The sequence below is a fragment of the Lipophrys pholis genome (assembly GCF_963383615.2).
Source record: "Lipophrys pholis genome assembly, chromosome: 17".
In the NCBI taxonomy this organism is placed as follows: Eukaryota; Metazoa; Chordata; class Actinopteri; order Blenniiformes; family Blenniidae; genus Lipophrys; species Lipophrys pholis.
In genome coordinates this window covers 6,473,847-6,493,860 of record NC_137643.1, presented here as the reverse complement: position 1 = coordinate 6,493,860, position 20,014 = coordinate 6,473,847, and the positions used below count along the sequence as shown (strand labels likewise).

The following is a 20,014-nucleotide window of genomic DNA, read 5'->3' as shown; positions in this document are numbered from 1 at the left end:
GTGCACCGGACAGGAAGTGAACTGATTATTATTAAACGCTCTCCCTCATTTCCATATCTCTCTGAGTTGGATGGACCGCAGCCAATCACCCATCGAAGGGCAGCTCGAGTCGTAAAAGCATTATCCGTCCTCCATCATAATTACACTGACATGCGCAATCTGCAGGCGGGCATCGGCACCAACCTCCGAGCGCTTATTTCACAGAGACCCCGCTCCCTCTGGACGGTCCCAGTTGTCTCTCGTAGATGATCCGGCGGAAGGCAGCGGAGAGCGGCACAAACACACCGACATGTCCCGGCGCAAGCAAGCCAAACCGCAGCACCTCGGGTCGGACGGAGAGGCGACGCGGAGCGGACTCCTCCGCACGAATGGTACGTGTCCACTTTCACTGCCTCCATCAGCTGGAGGACGAGCGGACTGAAGAAGAACCAGAAGTCCACCAAGACTTTCCTGTGTGTGAGCTTCCAGCAAACGGGCTTTTCGACACGAAGCGGAAGACAAACTTTCTCAGTTTATTTCACTTTTCTGTTTTTTTTTTTTTTTGGGCGACTCTTTATTTTATTTTATTTTTTTTCAGTTTTTAATGACTTGAATTAAAACTCGTTTATCTTAAAATGTTATCAACAAAGCCTAGATTAATCAAACTGAAATAAGTTCGGAAGAAACACCTTTTTAAAAATGTAAGTTTTACTGAGAGATCACGAACAACGGCTACACGCTGCGTAAAAGCTACGAACTTTTGTTTATAATTACAAACTTATCAAATGCGAGGCCAACTTTAAACAACTGCACAATGCGCACAGAAAGAGTAAATGATCTGAACACCCCCACAAATGCAGTTTGGCTTCTGCAATCTGAGTTTGTTTTGTTTTATTCAATCTTTTCTTTTCGCTCACGGACATTTTCTCTTTTAATGATAAACATTCACTTTATAAATTAGCAGGAATAATCACAAAATAATGCATCGAAGTTTGTAATTGTTTTCATGATCTTAATGATATAAGTTTCGATTAAACCCCACAACTGTATAGCAATTAATATTTATGTTTATCAGCAATTTTCCTATTGTATGTAATTAGATTAAATCACATTCAATGCGCATGCTATGATACCCCAGAAGCTTACATATTTTAATATTTAATTAGACAACCGTGTCCTCCTGCACCTGCAGTTCAGCCTGGATGTTATTTGAACCTTTTAATCAAAACAAGATTTGAGCGTAAACTTATATGTGCACTCGTAAATTAATCATTAAATCTGACAAATCTGATTTAAAATGTTAATTCAAAATTGAAGGGAAATCAAGTTTGGCCTTTAAATCGTTTTACATCCCACCAAGCTTTATTTGACACTGGATAACTATAAATTAATTAGATTATTCTAATTTAATAAAACACTTCATGATGTGTAATTAATGATGCATTTTTCCATCCATTATTTTTTCTCTCCATCATTTTCTGTTAAGTAAGAGGCCTGCAAATTACTAGCTCAGTTTAACATATTTATTGAGATTTTGAGCAGTTGTTGCCTCTTTTTTTTTTTTTGCCAGTAAAATGTGACTTTATCTTTTGTTGCTGTGAGAAAGTGTGGAGTGTGGAAGAGGCCCTCCTCACTGGGGCCCTCCCACAGCCCAGCAGCCATGCAGGGGGCTCAAACACTCTGAGATGGGCTTTGATTGAGCCTGCTGACTTAACCTTTGTCAGTCTCACCCTGCGAGGGGCAAGTGGTCCATGTCTGGATCATAATATAATTAGTACATCTGAACCGCTGACCTCTGAGGCTCAGAGGTCGCACAGAGAGGCAAAGAGGCGTTAATGCTGCTGAGAGTCTGTTTGCTTTTCTGCTGCAGCTTCGGGATTTTTTTTTTTTCCTCTCCCCTCATCGCCAAGCCACACAAGAAACACACATAAATCTGTTTTCTGCCCCCCAAACATTATGGATTGAGCAATGGTGACATTTTTAAATAAATCCCTATCAGTGGTATTACATTTGGAAATATATCTAAAGATTTAAATCAAATCTGAGCTTTGTTTTCACTGGAGGTAAATCTGACAAAGCGTGGATAAAATCCTCAACTATAACAGTGGAAGTGTTTTCACTCCTGTGTTTGCTGAATCGCCCTGGTGATCCTCAGACCACCCACCCTGTGGGCCAAAGAATGATTATTTACCTCAGACAAGTCTGACTTTCAAATGGATTTTGCCACTTGACTCTGCACACAACAGTAGTTTTGGGGCTAAAAGTAGTTAAAATCAGATTTAAATCTCGGGCTGTTTTACGTGTTGGTCACTGACGTCCTCATTAATACAGACATTGTGCTGCTTGTTTGCAGGAGGATTTGTCAAGCGTGTTTGTGTGAATGTAAACGTATCGGCTGTTTCAGGTTCTCCTCAGCAGGAGCACACAGGGACTGATTCTTTAAGGTGGCGAAATGTACTGATAATTGGAGTGTAAATAAAACACACGCACTCTCAGGAATATATACACAAATAGAGCGAGGGTGAGCACGTATGGGGCCACAAATGCACGTATTCATGTTGAATCTGCTACTTACACATGCAAGTGTGAGTGGCTTTAAATCTTACAAATGTGCAGCACATGTATTGTGACTATGGTCAGACTAAATTGATAAATTATTTATTTTTCCTGCTCAGTCATTAATACGCCTCTGATTTTTCATGTTTATAGATGTTGTTATTTTTGAATTATTGTTTTTAAATCAATTCGAGGAATGTTGGATGTATGTAACAATAATTTACTGCTGGTTTCCCCCTGAAGTCTTTCCATCTGGTAAAACTGTCTGTTTCCTAATGGGGCAAAACCTGAACAGATGCAATAGTGAATATAAAGTGTGAAATATTTTCACATGTTGGCCACTGAAACGGGACTAAAAGAAACTCAGAAGTGTGAAAAGAAAAAATTGTGTAGTTGGATTAAAATGTGCGAGATGAGTGTAATGTGTTGTTGTGTGTAGCAAGAACAAATGTTTGTAGTTCTTACTGCCTTTCCAAGGCAGGAAATTCAGCCATATGAATCCATTTTAATTCATTTAATTGTCTGTAGTACTTCAAGTGTCACACTGTTGACATAATCTGTGAATATAATCGCTATTTTTATTTTATTTTTTAATGCCCTTGGTTCTGATTAGTAAATCACAGCTGTGATGGTCTTTAAATAGTTAAAATTATAATGCAGTAAAAAAAAAATGCATAACAGGATTTTTAAAGCAGTTTTCCATCCTTGGGTTGGGTACGTGTTGGAACAATTGCAAACTAAAAATTCCTACTGAGAGCTGTTGTTTGAAGATGGAAGCAAGGATAGAAATCTATGTAAAGAAAATTAATATACACAATCAAATTTGTTGGAAAGTGCAAAGCTGAAAGAAATCATAGGTTTTAAAACGATGACTTCAAACTTTTTTCAAATTATATGTTTCTCACTGGATTTCCATGGATTGCCTGCTGTCACATTCTGCACGTTACTGACTGCTACTACCAACAATAACGTGTGGTGTCGGTTATTAAAAGGAGCCCTGAATCAGAAAACAAATTGATTGGCATGGAAGTTTACAAATTATGGATGATAAAGTTTATTTCACATTCTCTGAGGACATATTTTAACCAACATGTGTGAAAACACCTATTTCATTTTTGGCACACACACACACACACACATTGCATTATATGAATGCATGGGAAAATCAATGTACTGTATGGGATTTCATTATTTGTCTGAATGCACAATTGAGAGGTCAGATAACTTCATTGAGCTGTATTGATTTTTAGAGACAGATTAACATCTGAAAATCGCGGTGCGAGTTTGAAACCTTTGTCGACACTTTCAAACTGTTTTTTTTTTTTTTTTTTTTTAAATGAGGCCCGTTGAATTCAATCTGATGAAAAATGAACAACGCTTTATGAGCAATGCACAGATGTTCATAATAATCATTATTAATGTGAAATGAAACTATTAAAAAGCTTAAACGTTCCCTTCAGTTGCATGGAGAAAAGGATATATTTAAATTCTGCATGGCTCTTTATGTCTGTTTGCATTACTAAACTATAATTATTATATACTTTGGATGATTCCCAGAATATGTAACCCCACTCTTGAATATCTTGTGGATTACAAAGTTCAGCGAGGGTGAACAATGCTTATCAACACAGAATGAGTTCAGAAATACAGACTCTCTGCTGTGTGTGTGTGAGAGGAAATGTGTCCCTCTGGTGAAAGTTCAGGACAATAAATGAGCGGTTTTACAGTTTTGTTTCTTTATTTTTTTTCTCAGACGCTGTGGAGGACATGGAGAGAGAGGAGGCCAGCGGAGGCTGCCACAGCAGTGAGGACATGCACATCTGTGACAAATGCTGTGCTCAGTTTTTCTCTTGGACCGAACTGAGTGAGCATCTGAAAGTGTGCACCGAGGATCCCTTGGTGCTGATAGTGAAGGACAGCGAGGGGATGCCTGCTCCTGAGGACTCCCCCGCCGGGCCCTCTCCGGTTCCCAGCGTCGCGTCCAGCGACTCATCCGCAGCCGAGTCCACAGACGCTGGCTTTGAGCTGGGAGAGACCCTGGTGAATGACGACGACAGTTTGGATAACTTGCAGGAAAGGAGGGAACGGGATGACGCCATGGAGCTCGAGCACTGCCCGCAGGACACGGGATATGCCGCCACTTCCAGCCCTCAGCCTCCAGAGTCTGCTGAGTCCACTTATCCGCAGATGTCGGCAGCTGGCAGCTACAGCATACCGAGCACAAACGTGACACTGGAGATCCTTCACAGCACCAGGGTGGCCGTCGCCCAGTTCTCCCAGGGGATCAACAGCAGCGGCCCGGGAGGGAAGGTGGCTTCAGCAGCCATTCCGGTGATCCTGGAGCACCTCCTCGCTCTGCAGCAACAACAGGTCCACCAGCTGCAGCTTATCGAGCAGATCTGCAGCCAGGTAGCTGTCATGAACAGACAACCAACGCAAACGGCATTAAATCCAGCCTCCAGGTCCCTGCCTCTGGCACCAAACCCTTTCCCCTCTCAAGGCATCATGTCTCCTCCCATCCTGCCGCTGTCCGGAACGATGCCTTCAACCATAAACGGACAGGCTGCCGTTTCTTTGTCTTCTGTGCTTGAAAAGTCACAAAGTCTCCCCTCGCAAACTATATGCGGACAGTCCACATTCAGAGACCACCGAGACGCGACATGTACCTCAGCCTCCTCAGAAAATTCCACCCCAACTCTTTCCAGCTGCAGCAGCAGCAGCAGCATCTCTACTCTGTTGCCTCCGTACACGGGCCAACACACCAGCAGCGCTCAGACGCTGAGCTCCTCCAGCCCGCTCTCCCTGGCCCAGAGCAGCCTCCTCGGCTCATCCTCCAGTCTGCCGTTTCTACCTCAGAGCCCCCCCAGCAGTGTCATTTTTCCCAATCCCTTGGCCAGCATTGCTGCCACAGCTAATGCACTTGACCCTCTTGCGGCCTTGATGAAGCACAGGAAAGGGAAACTGCCCAACGTGTCCTTGTTCGAAACGAAGCCCAGCCCAGAGGAGCCCTTCTTCAAGCATAAATGCAGGTTCTGTGCCAAAGTGTTTGGCAGCGACAGCGCCCTGCAGATCCACCTGCGCTCCCATACAGGAGAGCGGCCCTTCAAATGCAACATCTGTGGCAACCGCTTTTCCACGAAGGGGAACTTAAAGGTGCACTTTCAGAGGCATAAAGAAAAGTATCCGCATGTTCAGATGAACCCCTTTCCTGTGCCAGAATATCTAGACAATGTGCCAACAAGTTCTGGGATTCCCTATGGGATGTCTATCCCTCCAGAAAAACCTGTCTCCTCATGGCTGGATAGCAAGCCTGTTGTAGCAACTCTGCCAGCCACTATGGGTCTTCCGCTGTCCTCCACCATTACCAGTATCGGAGGCTCAAATGACCCTGTAAGTGTAACACCATCTGTTAAATCTCCCTATCAGCCAGCTCCTGGTGAATGTGTATCTTTGTCACCTAACCACAGAGGCAGTGAGGCTCATTTCTCTCCTGTTTCAGAGTCTCCACAGTCTAACCGTGAGACAGAAGCCTCCAATATACTGAAAAAAGAGGGGATTCACCAGCCCCAAAGCTGCACCCTGAGACAGAAAACCAACAACCCTACCGAGGCATCCGGCACCAACATCGTATCTATGATCACCACTCCTGAACCCATCACCTCAGCTTCACCTCTCTCCAACTCTCCTCCCCTCTCATTAAACTCAGAGGAAACTAAATTCCCATCAGGTAGCCTCCTGGATTCTATGCAAACGTCTGAAACCTCAAAGCTTCAGCAGCTGGTGGAGAATATTGACAAAAAGATTACTGACCCCAACCAGTGTGTCCTCTGTCACCGAGTCCTCAGCTGTCAGAGCGCGCTGAAGATGCACTACCGCATCCACACAGGCGAGAGGCCCTTTAAATGCAAAGTGTGCGGTAGGGCGTTCACCACCAAAGGGAACCTGAAGACTCACATCGGCGTCCACAGAGAGAATCCTCCGGTTCAGGTGCAACACTCGTGCCCCATCTGCCAGAAGAAGTTCACCAACGCTGTTGTTCTGCAGCAGCACATCCGCATGCACATGGTCGGGCAGATTTCAGCCTCTCCCCTGATGGACGGGCTGCATGAGGTGGACGGCGATATGTCCATCAATGAGAACTTTGACAGTCTCAGCAGCAATGGCAATGATGACATTTCGATGGAGGATGACAATGATGAAGAGGATGATTATGTAGAAAACATGGTGGATAGATCCATCCGCTCTGATTGTAACTCTCCCACTAAACCCTTCCCTGTTAATTCAAGTATAGCAGCTCTGGAGAACCAAATGAAGATGATTGACTGCACTGTAAACCTAAACCACATGTTTGGTGTAAAACCTCTAACAAATGGTTTTAAAGATGGCAGCCAGCTCAATATTGAAGGAGCTTTATCGGAGAGGAGGGTGGAGAACGGCAGTGAAAACAGTCCACGTGTGTCCGAATCCTCGCATTCACCTGGCATGTCGGCGTCTCCCTTTCAAAGCAGCTCAGACGGCATGACGATCAAATCACCGACAGCAGACAACAGCAGGCCGAAGTCCCAGGAGCCTTTGGCAGCTTCAGTGAAGAGAGAGCAATCGGAGTCTCCGACCTTTACATCAGCGGGTGCCCAGGAGCTGAGAGGAGCACCGCCCGGCAAACTATCTGTGAAAGAGGAGGCACCTTACATGATGTCATTCCAGCTGAGTAGAGACAGAGGTAATGCTGGAATATCACCGACGCATCTAGAAAAATCCTACATTTGGTGTAGGTAACTTAACGCGTCTATTTTTATTCTTCTTGCAGGTCAAAGCCTGATTACCAGTGCGTCAGCCGGTGTGATTAAAGCGGAGGTGAATGGTCACGGTCACTCAAACAGCCTGATGGACGGGCAGCAGCATCCGTTCAGCGTGCACATCGCTGCCGGGTATCCGTCGGTCGGCAGCCCGGGCGTGACCTCGCTGCTCGGCCCGGCGCCTCCGCGCCGAACGCCGAAGCAGCACAACTGCAACGTCTGCGGGAAGAACTTCTCGTCGGCGAGCGCCCTTCAGATCCACGAGCGGACGCACACCGGAGAGAAACCGTTTGTCTGCTCCATCTGTGGCCGAGCTTTCACCACGAAAGGGAATCTGAAAGTAGGTGGACGATGCTGACGGACCCTCTTCTCCAATTATATACCTTTTCTCAAATAATACAAATAATCATTTGTATTTCACTCATTCTCTCAAACTCATAGGTGATCAACAGTGTTGTGTTTAATAGAGAATAAACTGAGTCATCCTGCAACAACATAACCTCACTACACAGAGAAACAAAGCTTTGACGGATTGTCAGACGGTGATATCAGAAAACTGTTGTGAAACCTTTCTTTGACTCAGAATAGTTCAACTCGACCAGTACTTGTGCAAATTGTAGCCCACAATGTAGTTTTGCTTTCACTATTACATTAACGCCAAAGGGAACTGAAAGTATCAGCTTGCACCTTTCAAAATCAAAACTCTGCCAAATGTACATAAAATTCTACGGGATGAAAGCCTTATGCATAATTTAGTGCAGTGACATATTGACTGCTCCACAAGCATATTTGGAGAGTGGATGAATTGGCAAAATGTCTGAGTCTTGAAAAAAGTGCAGACCTGCAATTAATGGTTGTTTTTTTGTCTTTGAGAGTGTCGCAATCAGTCTTGTTCATAAAATGTCACTGGATATTAAAAGGTTCATCGATTGCAAACGGCTATAAGGGGACACATCTAAAGAGCCTGTTTTGTTTATTATAGAGGGGGGGAAAAGAATCCATTTTGAGTTGGTGGTCATGAAAAGCCAACAAAACATAAAATTTTCTTTATTTTGTGGCAAGAATGACACATTTATGAGGCCTTTTCTCAAAAAATTACTTGAATAACAAATATTGTTGAGTAATTTATGGACAAAGATTTTTTTTTTTTAACAACTATAGTGGTTGAGTTCTGTTTTGGGAGAGTCTGTCCAAAGTTTCCCCATTAGTTGATAATTAATGGTGCTTCAGGGAAAAAAAAAAAAAAAACACCTAGTTTTGAAAATTCCATCAGCACATCAGTAAATGCCAACACAAGTAAATTGACAATTTACTCTGATTGTTTAACTATGTTGATCTTTTGAAATAAAAAACATCAAATCTCTTAAAATGTCCTCTTCAGGTTCATATGGGAACTCACATGTGGAACAACGCACCGGCCAGGCGCGGCAGGCGACTATCGGTGGAGAACCCTATGGCCCTGCTGGGTGGAGAGGCCGTGAAGTTCGGGGAGATGTTTCAGAAGGACCTGGCCGCTCGGGCGATGAATGTAGACCCCGGATTCTGGAACCGTTACGCCACGGCTATCACCAACAGCCTGGTCATGAAGAACAACGAGATCTCTGTGATTCAGAACAGAGGCATCGCTCAGCTTCACCCTCTGAGTGCAGGCATGGACAGACTGAACACCGCAGGGGGCCCGATGACCGGCCTGACCAAAACCGGCATGGACCTGGGAAATAACAGACACTTTTCTATGCTGATCGACGACAGCAAAGAAATTGGAATCAATTGAAATAAGCTGAATGTTGATTAAATTCTTATGCAAATTGTTATGGACATTAAAGTATTTGTAAAACATCTTGTTTCTTCTTATGTATTATATATAGACTTCAAAAGGAACTTTTTATCAATTGACAGACAACAGTAGGATATCCACATTTTGCTATTTTACTTTGCAGTCATTTGTGAATGTTTTTTTTTTTTTTTCTATACATTGTTCAACCTGTACCTGAGAACTTGGTGCATAGAAGTATGGTTGCTCTGCAGAAAGAAACATTTGTTCAAATCAATAATGCAAAGAGTCTGCTCTCTCCTCCGGACAGCTGCCCACTTGCTGCTAGCTGGTGCAAAGCACAAAACATGCTCATAAATACCAATGTTTTTGAACTGCGAAGATCTGCTGTCAATGTTATGGTGAGAAAAGCTGTCATTGTGAAATAACAGTTTTGAGTCGAATAAAAATCAGAACACACCATGTATGTTCACCTCAATACCTCAATCTGTCTAACATGTCTTATTTCAGACCATTTTATAAATTTTGATTATTAAAATTATTTGTCATGATAGGAAACTCACAGGGCAGAAGGTGAGTTAAACACAATTGGTGTACCCAATAACTGATTTGCATGTCCTGCTCTTATAGATCTGAAGTATTATTTTTTCTGTATCGAATAAGCACTGTAATGCAGGAATGCATTACAAGAGGGACAAAAGTAATAGAAAAAGGTCTTTTTTGTTGTTGTTTGGAACACACTGAGTACATATTGGCTGCATAGCGACGGTGTGGCTCACAGTGAAAATATTCCCTGTTTGAGTCAGGTTGAAAACCCCTTTCTGAGCCCCCCCCCCCCCCTCACCCCCCATATTGTCCTTCCTCTTTTCTGCCTTTTTGGCCTATTTTGGTTTAAAAATGTGTATAGGTGTGAATAAGTGTGCGTGCTTCTCTGCCTCTCCTATTGAAGACCTGGTGACCTGTTAAAGGTGTATCCTATCTTCACCCACTGTCAGCTGGGATCAGCTCTAACCCTCCAGAGACTTTGAATTGGACAAAGCAGTATAGAAGACAGACTGATTCATTATTCCATGTAAAGAACTGGAATATAATCAATCTATTGAAATGCTTAAACTACAATGGTTACCACCTTCAGACTTCTTTTAAGGCAATAACCTTTTTATCAAAAGCTGAAAGTGACATGGTTCAAAAGTGCTTGTACATATTATAGTTTTATACTTTCAGTCAATAGTTCTAGTCAATACTATCAGATTTATAGATCTTATTTCATTTCATTGACACCATAATATGCAATCTCCAATTTTCAAATCTTGTCCCCCTGGATTATTTAATCCTGAAAAATCACTTGAAAACAGCCAAATCCATTAAATTAATGCTGCCTTCGTTACTTCTGGGAATTTTGAAATGTAATGCTATTTTTGAATCAGGATTGGTCAAAGTCTCAGTTACTGTCCTTGGTTGTATTATTTTTTTTTATATAAAATGTTAAAGGTACAGTACTACTCTAAAAAACGTATTTATTTTAACCCGTGCGCCATACCTTTGAATTACCCATGTTGGCAAATCGCTTCTCTGGTGGTTAACTCATAGTTACGACGTATTTGCAGAGCACGTGAATGCAACACAAATCCTCGACGCTTGAGTGTGACGTCATGTACGTAATGCCCAGCCAAGATGGCTGATAGCATCCCGTTAAATCCGGTGCGGAAGAACTCGAAGAGAAGCCCGTATTACCACTCAGCCAGACTTTCCAGGTATGGACGTGGCTAAAGGGGCCGTTTCTGGGGTCGGGTACTGAACGCGGAGCCGTTCGAGTGATTTGGTGTGACCCGGCCGGTCGGTGTTGCCCCCCCAGGGTCTAGGTTTGTGTGCGGGGTCGTGGTCGTTAGCTTGTGTTGCTAAAGTGACAGCTCCCCCGCAGTCTCTGTTATGACAGCTAATGTGTTTAAACCACCACTGACACGGCTAAAACATACCTTAAACACCCACCCTGCTTCCACTCAACAAAACACACCGACATCCTGTTACTGGGCGTGAGTGGTTTCCAGTGTCAGATATTATTGTCGAGTCCACCGCTGGCGTTTAATTCCAGGGCACATGATGGTTTGTGTTGATTAAGTTGCTCCTGGTTAACCGCATACAACAGCCATGATTCAGCAGGAGATTCGTGTTTTGAACCTGGTTAAGATGGGCAAGATTTTAAAGAAGACTTTCACTGTATTTTGTAGTTTGTTTACAGCCACCTCACTGTCATATTTGGTGTGTTTGTGGCTTTGGAGACAATGAAGGCGAATGTTGAATGGGTTAGGAAATTAGTTACCGCGTTTACAATGTGAGTTTCTGGGATTAGTTTGTGGCTTTAAACGAAGAGAACTGGTTAAGTGTTTCAGGTATAAGTTGCTGCTGTGATCACATCATAGAGATGTTGAGCCAGAATATTAACAATGATTGTGTTGAGTTTCAGCCTTGACCACACATAAAGTAGCAGGACTGGTTCACAGTTTGTGTTTGTATTGTGGCTTTGAGCAGAGGTTATAAAGGCCAACATGTTTTAGACACAAGTTAAGGCCTGGTGATTGTTATGTGTGGGGGCTCTCTACTTAAGTGAAGGTAATGCAGCCAAAGTGCTTCTGATAAATTAATTGATGTCACTGGCATAGATTCCGTTTTGTTTTGGCCCAGCTGGTGGTAAAGGGATTTTTTTTTTTTGTGGCTTGAAATTTTGACTTTGAATTGGATCTAATCAACAAAGTATTGCAGGCAAAAGTTCTGTATCAAATGAAATAAGTGAAAAAGATAGCAGTTGTGATAACATTATATGCCATAGATATCATCTTTTGTGTTTGAGTGAAGATAATGCAGCTAAAGCTAAACCTCCTGATAATGATCATAGAGGGGAAGTTGTAAATAAACTTCTCTATCTCTCTTCTCATCTCTATTTGACTAATATAAACTTGTGACTTTAAATAAAAGACAACGCTGCTAAAGTGTTTGAGGTAGAAGGAGTCATCATAGATCTTTATTGGAGTATATGTAACTAGATTACAACAGGACAGTAAAGATGAGGCAGGGTCAGGACCTTTGGCAAAATAAGTTCCTTGAAGAGGAAAGTTGAAATGTACAATAATGCAGCCGTCAGGATTGGAGGATTCCTGTAGCAATGCTTGATATCCTCAAGCTGATGAGGAAGTTAAAAGTTGCAATGTCATTGGTAATAGTTTCTGTGAAGTTGTGGCTTAAGCAGGCAAATATATTTGTCGTTTAATAGGTATCGACCACATTTCTTCAAAATAAAATATAGATATTATAATAATAAAATACTGGAGCAAAATCAAAGCTTTTTAACAATTACCGCTGAGAGCTTGATGTGCAGTAATGTTGAGTATTTGGATGACGGCGATAACAGTGCTCTTTCTCTTGCCCAGAATTTACGCCTGCTGTTTTTTTTTTTCTTGTTCTATCACACCTGCTTCTCGTGTGAAATAAATAAGGATGTCACTTGTTTACATTTTTTTTTATTAGTTCATTGGGAGTAACTGCAATTAATCACACTTCTCTTGATTTTTTATTTTTTTTTATATTCTGTCCTTTTGAATTTATGAATGCACTTTACATGTAAAAATGATTTACGCCCCCTGTACAGGTCAGTCAGTCTTTCTCGATATGTATATTGTGCACATTGATTAGCCCTACTATAAAGCTTGGTTGGGAAAAATAAAAACTGAAATACGGCAGTTATACTGATTTCCTTCCTGATATTTTTCGTAATGGAAACAAGTTAGTCTTTTGTGTTGAGGTTGCATCATGAAATAAAGATATAATGTAGATCAGATTTGCTCCTCGGCAGTGATCCTGAAGCTTTTTCACTGATACAAAGTGTTAACAGCTCCGTCAGTGATGCCAGTAAACATTTTTACGCATCGGCCCACGCTCCTGCAGGATCGAGAGTCCAACCGTTATATAAAAACATGTGGGAGTTCTGAAGCAAGAAAGAAACACTGCAGCTAATATTGCACTTTGTTGGCAAATGTCAACTGTGCGTAAACAAAACGGCAACGTCTCTTCATTGTCTTGTCCTTCGTCTTTGTAGTTAATGAACTATTAATATTTGCTTTAATATCAACTATTTTTAGTTTAGCAAAGAGACCCAAGTTTCTATCTGATTTGTCTGAGGAAGGGCTTTTCGTGTAAAAACCCGGCAACTTTACGTGCAAGTTAAAAGAACTTGTTGCGGTAAAAGAGAGCCACTGAACAGACTAATCAAAATCCGGTCAATTTAGTTTCTATCTTAATTTCACTGTGGTTTTGTTTGTTGCAAGTTGGCTTCAATGTAAGTCTCTGTTGATTGTTTACTTGTTTATTTAATGTACGTCGGTACGTGCTTCATTTTAAATCTGAGTCTTTGTTCTGCACGTAGCCTGGTTTCATTGTGATTCATCCAGTCTCTCTAAAGTCATTAACGCCCTCATGAAAAAACAGTACCGGCTTCTCAGAAGTGTTTATTTCATTATGTGAATGATGTGACATTTACATGTTTGGGGATGGAGGAACTGAACTAACTGTCACAGCTCTAATTTTGCCTTTTTTTTTTCTTTTTTTTTTTTTTCATTAAATGTGCCACGTTTGATGCTACATATGTGTGAATGCCTTGTTTTGGCCACAGAGCCTGTTGCAATTAAGGATGCAAACGAATTGTCTGGTGCACCTAATGTAATGAAAAGAGTTATTTTATAATCTTTAGTCTGGCGAAGCTGTCTAGAATATTTAAAACTAATATACTTCGGTCTTGTCACCTTTTGGCCACAAAAACAAAGTGTTGTAGCTTTATGTTTCACTGATCCTCCAGGTATTCTTCAGAAGATGAGCCCTCTAACTTGGATGAAATGCCTCTGATGATGTCGGAGGAAGCCTTTGAGAATGACGAGAGCGACTACCAGACTCTGCCTCGAGCCCGAGTCCAGAGACAGCGAGGCCTCGGCTGGTTCCTGCTGGGAGGCTGGAAAGTCCTGTGTGGCAGGTGATTCCGCGATTACAATAATGTTGTTGAGCTTTTATTTTTAGGTGTAGGTAACTTGACGTCTCAGTGGTGGCATGTTCAGCTCATTGTTCACTGGTTTCTTTCATCCAGTTGATTCATTTATAACTTTGTTTTAATGGTCTCACTAAGAACGCAGCTAATATATTTCACTCTACTGCTCAGCCCACAGATGCCTGTAACTTACACGTGTCAGATTTAAAGCTACAGCTACACAATTTCTAACATGATATGGTTTATTGCAAACTAGCATTATTACAACAGAAATAACCTCTTTGTTATATTTGTATGTTGGGAACTGTTGTTAAAAACTACAACAGTGATGCAAAAGCTGAATACACTGATTCGTGAGATGCAATGGAAATGCAGTATGTGCCAGAGTAATACAAAAGCAGCAACATGATGTGAATACGGCACCACGTGTACTCCTGGTGTGACAGTCATATAAAAGCAACGGGGAGGGTAAATATGTAACACAAATAGTTAAATGGTGTTTTGGCACCCTGGTCCCATAAAATACTACGTTGGGGCTTTTTCATTAGTGATCTTGCTTTTGTGCTCCAACCTTTCCTTCCATTGTGCATTGTGATGACCTTTCTAATATCAAAATATATAGAGTTAAAAAGGTTTTGTCTTGTAAAGTTTAATCATGAATCTCATATTACTCGAATCCAGGGACGTTTATACTTTGTATCCAGTAAAAAGTTGTTTCTATCGTTGGCCTTTATTTGTTGCGTTCTTAAGGGTGACCGGTGTGAGGGTGGTTTTGTCATTCTGTACCTGCACGTGTAGTGTATAATGTCAGTAAGTATGCATATGATGATCAGTTTGGATTTCCAACGCACCAGCAGCTGTGCATGAAGTGCAAAGAGAGGATAAGGGCATGTTTTTGGTCGGGTTCCTCGATGCGCACCATCAGTCCAAAAAGATTTTCAGGTCAAACAGAACGAGGCGGTTTATCCCACTAATGATTAATTTGACAGGTTTTGCCCTCTAAAGATGCTCCTTTCTGGCTAAGAGGGGATGCTTTGTTCACGCCAGGACAGCCGATGTATAAACAAATGTTTGCGCAGGACATCACCGCCCAGAATGTTGCGTTTACCCATGTAGGAATTTCACCGAACGGTCTGTTTTCAGGGTGGTTTTATTGTCAGCGGTGCATCTCCAATTGAAGCCGCGTATTGATCCCCCTCCCCATCCCCCCGCTAATGAACAAATCGGATTTTTCACAGCTGACCAGTTTGATGCTTTCCAGTAATTTTATGTGTGCATAGTGTGGGATTATAAAACGCAAATAATTCACGCTGAATAAGCCCCGACTGTTCAAATGCCATATTATTTGAATAGCATTCATTTGCTCAAATAATCGCTCTTATGAATCTGGAGCGGGAGTGCACAGAGACAGAGCACGCGGAGGCCAATACAAACAAGACTTTTTACCAAAGTTGGTTTGTTTAGTTTCATGTTTTGCCAACTTGCTTAAAAAGTGGAAAAGCCAAGTCGTTCAGCATGACGGTATACACTGCCACTCTCCCCTGTGTCCCCTCAGGTGCCAGTTTAGGTCACGCTCACATCGAGCCGCTCTCATGGAAATTTACCCCCGCGCTATGCTACTGTTTGCATTTGATATCAGATATGGGAGATAAGCGCCCCCACCCCCCACCACCACCATTGTAGTCATTATCAGGTTGATGGAAAGTCACATACTTTTTCAAAAGTGAATGTCAAATCTGAATCCATCTCATCTCCGTTCTTCCAGTTTTGATAAAATCTCCGATGCATCAGAAAGAATCCATTAATCTTCTACAGCACTTTATCTAACTGAGGGTGCTGGAGCCTGTCCATCACAAGGCAAACGGGGAGAAAGAAAGTCACTTGCATTAACACCTGCCGGCTATTCATAGTCAACAATTACCCAAAGAGAACATGCAAACTTAAACGCAGGAAGACTCGAAAAAGGGACCGTCTCACTCGCTCTTAGTAGAGTGCTAACCACAACATCGGTGTGCGTTCCCATTAAAGGCAACAGAGTTATAATGAAGAAAACTATTTATCGTTGTCCGTCTCACAGTTTGACGTATCAGGACAACTGGCTTATCGAGCTTCAAAGGGTCACACGTTCTCAGAATGAAAACGAGGCGCCCCTCCTGGAGAGATCCTGACCTTTTTATTATCCGGAGTGCTCAAAGCAAAGACTTCTTTATCAAACTGTTTCAAAAGGAAGCCTCGGAGGTCAAATTAATGTATCCACACCAAGAATATAAATAACAACAGTATTGTGTTAGGAAATGATTTAGACGACACTGACAGAGATGGGATTTCAGACTGAACTTATCTCTCTTTAGAAATTCAAATTCTTAAAATTAGGATTTGAATAAACAATTTCCTTTTTTGTAAACATGCACAGAATCTACTCTTTGTATATTTTTGCAGCTCCGGTCTGATCAAGATGGAATTTATTGGTCTGTGGCTGTGAACTATAATGAGTTTGACTCGTCTGTTTTCAGATAAAATAATGGAACACTTTTGGAGTTTATTCTCTCAGTGAGGTCACTTTTTAGTGTTAACTGTGTGAATTCAGTTGAACATTGCCTGACCATTAATCAAGATCATTCTGCAAACATCTACTCTTTTATTTTTTGCCGTTAAAAGTGAATAAAAATTAAAGCCTCGCCTTTGCGTTCCTTTATTCTTAGAAACCTGGAATAAACACACGACTTATCAACATTGTTAATTCTATTTAATCCTCCGTACAACAGACTTTTTTTTAGTTGTCAACACACAAACCGTATTTATTTTATCAATACAATTCAAACAGGTGTTTTTAATCTTCAGGTTAATCTACAGGAGGATTGTTTTTTTGTTTTATCATCTGCAAACCTGAAAGAAATCTTGCAAAGCCTAAAAATGTAATATAGAAACCGAGACTTTTTACAAAATGGTTTTACTCAAAATATTGGACTTATCTGTGATTCATATTAAATCATTATTTACATCGTAGATTAATACTGAACTCATCGAAACTTTAATTGGTGCTTGATAGTTTTGTTCTGGTTCCCATCCTGCTATACCTCATCTGACCTCTTAAATTAATCTTGTGTTCTCTCGTGTTGTTTTCTAACCTTGATGCATATTTTTAAAGAGGTTTTACAGTAAACCAATAGTATAGTTATTTTGTAGGTGTGTGGCGTTAATTACACCACTGTTAGTCAAATATGTACATTAACCACTGGTGTGCCCGCACAGAGAATATAATGCAGCAATGACTGTTGGTACAAAATAATTGAGATATTTTCCTTTCTAAGCTGCTGTGACTGTCTGGCCCACATCTGTCGGAGGAAGAAGGAGCTGAAGGCCCGGACGGTCTGGCTCGGCTGTCCAGAAAAATGCGAAGAGAAGTACCCCAAAAACTCCATCAAAAACCAGAAGTACAACATCTTCACCTTTGTGCCTGGGGTGAGTTACCGCAGCTCCCGAACAACCAAGAGATTTATCTGTTTTATTTAGAGTTATGTAACAGAGGTTTATGGTTCCATCTTTGCTCCAAATGCAGCAGTTATTGCTTCCACGGAGTCTCTGTTCCCACTCGTTCACAGCCCCCACGGGGTCAGTCCATCCTTTTAACTGAAGCACGTTGTTGTTTTCTTCCACAAATTAACAGTAGGCGAAGCACAGAAGCACTCGCTGGATGTAATTGTTAACTATTCTGTCATTAAGACGAGGGTTTACACTGTAGGGGACATTAGAGATCTATCAGAGTTACTTATTAAAAAGCAAATGGTTCCATGATTAAAAGGCCCGTCTTTGGCCCGGGCCATAAAATGTCAACTGTCTATTAGAGACGTAGATATTCTCATCGATGGTGAGCAAAACGGCTGTTTTTCTCGCCCCACTTTGAATTATTAAATACACACAAATTGAGTTTAGCAGTGTGCATTTTTCCCTAAAGGTCAGAGGGTTCATTAACTGCAGAGCATCGTCCATTGATCCCATTGTCTCTGATAATCTGTGACTAGACACTAGACCCTCATTATTGCAAACATTATTCAAAATTTGACCTTAGATGAATGGAATACTAAGGACCCCTGTTGATGGATCGCCCATTACTGCACCGAAGCCTCAGTCAGTCACAGGCGCTGCTTTGGTTTGTGTAATGTAAGAAATCCTCTGGCGAAGCCCACTGAAACTAAATCTGACAGTGTCAAACCTGTGTGGGTTTTTATCAGCAGAAATGGCCTGTTTTCCTTTTGTTCGTCACACACGTACTGTAGTGTTACTCCGCACAGCCTCGGCACAGACGCAGTGTACCAAGTTACCGTTCCACGTGAAATCCCAACCCCGAATGCCATTTGAAACAGACAAAAGTGTCAGAGTTTCCATTAGGTTAATGTAAAGTTAACAGCATTAACATGTATCGGGTTTCCTCTTGGACCGGGCACAGTAACCCATCCTGCCTGATTTGTTGTTGCCGCTGCATCTCCTTTTGTCTCGTCTGCGGCCGTCATCGTCTGTGACCCGCCTTGCTGACATGTTCGCTCGCCTCACTGAATCTTTGTCTCCTCTCGCCTCTCAGGTTCTCTATCAGCAGTTCAAGTTCTTCCTCAACCTCTATTTTCTCGTGGTGGCCTGTTCCCAGTTTGTGCCCTCACTGAAAATCGGGTATCTGTACACGTATTGGGCGCCTCTGGTAAATGCACCTCCGTTTTTACTTAGTTTTTAATGTCATACACTGTTTGTTTGGTTTCTTTCTTTATCTTTAGTTCACTTTGCTTGTCCCACTGTAAAATCTGCAGTGAAAACATTTTCTTTGGTTGTCAGATCTATATTTTGTGCAGACCTGTGTCAAATGAAAATTTGTGCACACTGATGCAATACAACCACTTAACTCTTATTTTTTGGGTGTTTGTCAATGCCTTTATTAGTCTTTGCCATGTAAATATTTTTTAATTCGAGTCACATTTGTCAGACAAAATAGATGCAACTAAACCTTAAAGCCATTGAACACACAGATTTTTGATCAACTGTTGACAGATTCAGTTAAAAAAATCTAAAATCATTGAAAAGTTAGTTATTTCTACAATGACAATATATAAAGTAAGCTTTTTTTTAAACATTTTTATTGTGACACTTATAGACTGTAAACGTCTGATCTTATAAAATATTCTCATATGAGATTATGGATTTCAGATTTTTGTGTCTTATAACCTAAAATAATCAAGAGTAAAATAAAAAAGGCTGGAAATATTTCACTTTATATGTGTGGGAGTTTCATGGTTGGAAATTGAACGTTTTCATTATATTTCAAGTTATTGAAATGCTCAGTCCTCAATAGTCTTTCTATTATTTAATGCGGCCTCTTAGAAATATCCTTCCTTCAGTTCTGATTGTTCACGTTATTTTTTCGTTCACTGCCGTGTGTGCACTCTTACCACCTGTGGTGACAGTCGGTTTCAGAGAAATCCTGCTCTGTTTGTCGGCGGCTCTGGCATTAACGAAGCTGTTCTTGGCACTCAGGGCTTCGTGTTGGCTGTGACGATGGTGCGGGAGGCCGTGGACGAAGTGCGACGATGCCAACGGGACAAAGAGATGAACTCTCAGCTCTACAGCAAACTCACAGTGAGAGGTGAGTGGAACGAGCGCGTCCCCTCAAACGCTTGGCTTTCTTGATAACAGCGGGAGTCGTTCCCCTCACTGTAATTGCATTGATTATGTTCTCAAGATTTCTCTGGACTGTATGATGTGAGACCCGTCCTCTGTGTTGGATGTGCGGTGAAACCCCCCCGAGTGATATCTATGACCGTGGCCAAGGTTGGAGCTTTTCACACCCACTGTGTGGTTCTGCGTGTGCAGACAGTGTCGTGCACTCACGAGCAC

General features: G+C 41.8%; 2 protein-coding genes across 2 annotated transcripts in view; both read left to right on the top strand.

Moving 5' to 3' along the window:
• Positions 1-289: 289 nt before the first annotated feature.
• sall3b (spalt-like transcription factor 3b) lies at positions 290-9,589 on the top strand (the record flags this gene model as incomplete). The annotated part of the gene is made up of 4 exons (XM_080484343.1): positions 290-371; positions 4,289-7,255; positions 7,343-7,671; positions 8,713-9,589. The coding sequence occupies 4 exons, from the start codon at positions 290-292 to the stop codon at positions 9,103-9,105; spliced, it is 3,771 nt and encodes a 1,256-aa protein (XP_080340469.1). The 3' UTR covers positions 9,106-9,589.
• Positions 9,590-10,745: 1,156 nt separating this feature from the next.
• The window catches only part of atp9b (ATPase phospholipid transporting 9B), a 44,006-nt gene continuing 34,737 nt past the window's right edge, over positions 10,746-20,014 (top strand). Inside the window, exons 1-5 of the mRNA XM_080484931.1 lie at positions 10,746-10,859; positions 13,952-14,122; positions 17,446-17,596; positions 18,714-18,827; positions 19,655-19,763. Coding sequence (XP_080341057.1) covers positions 10,780-10,859; positions 13,952-14,122; positions 17,446-17,596; positions 18,714-18,827; positions 19,655-19,763 — 625 coding nt within the window. The 5' untranslated portion in view covers positions 10,746-10,779. The remainder of the gene's footprint in view (positions 10,860-13,951; positions 14,123-17,445; positions 17,597-18,713; positions 18,828-19,654; positions 19,764-20,014) is intronic.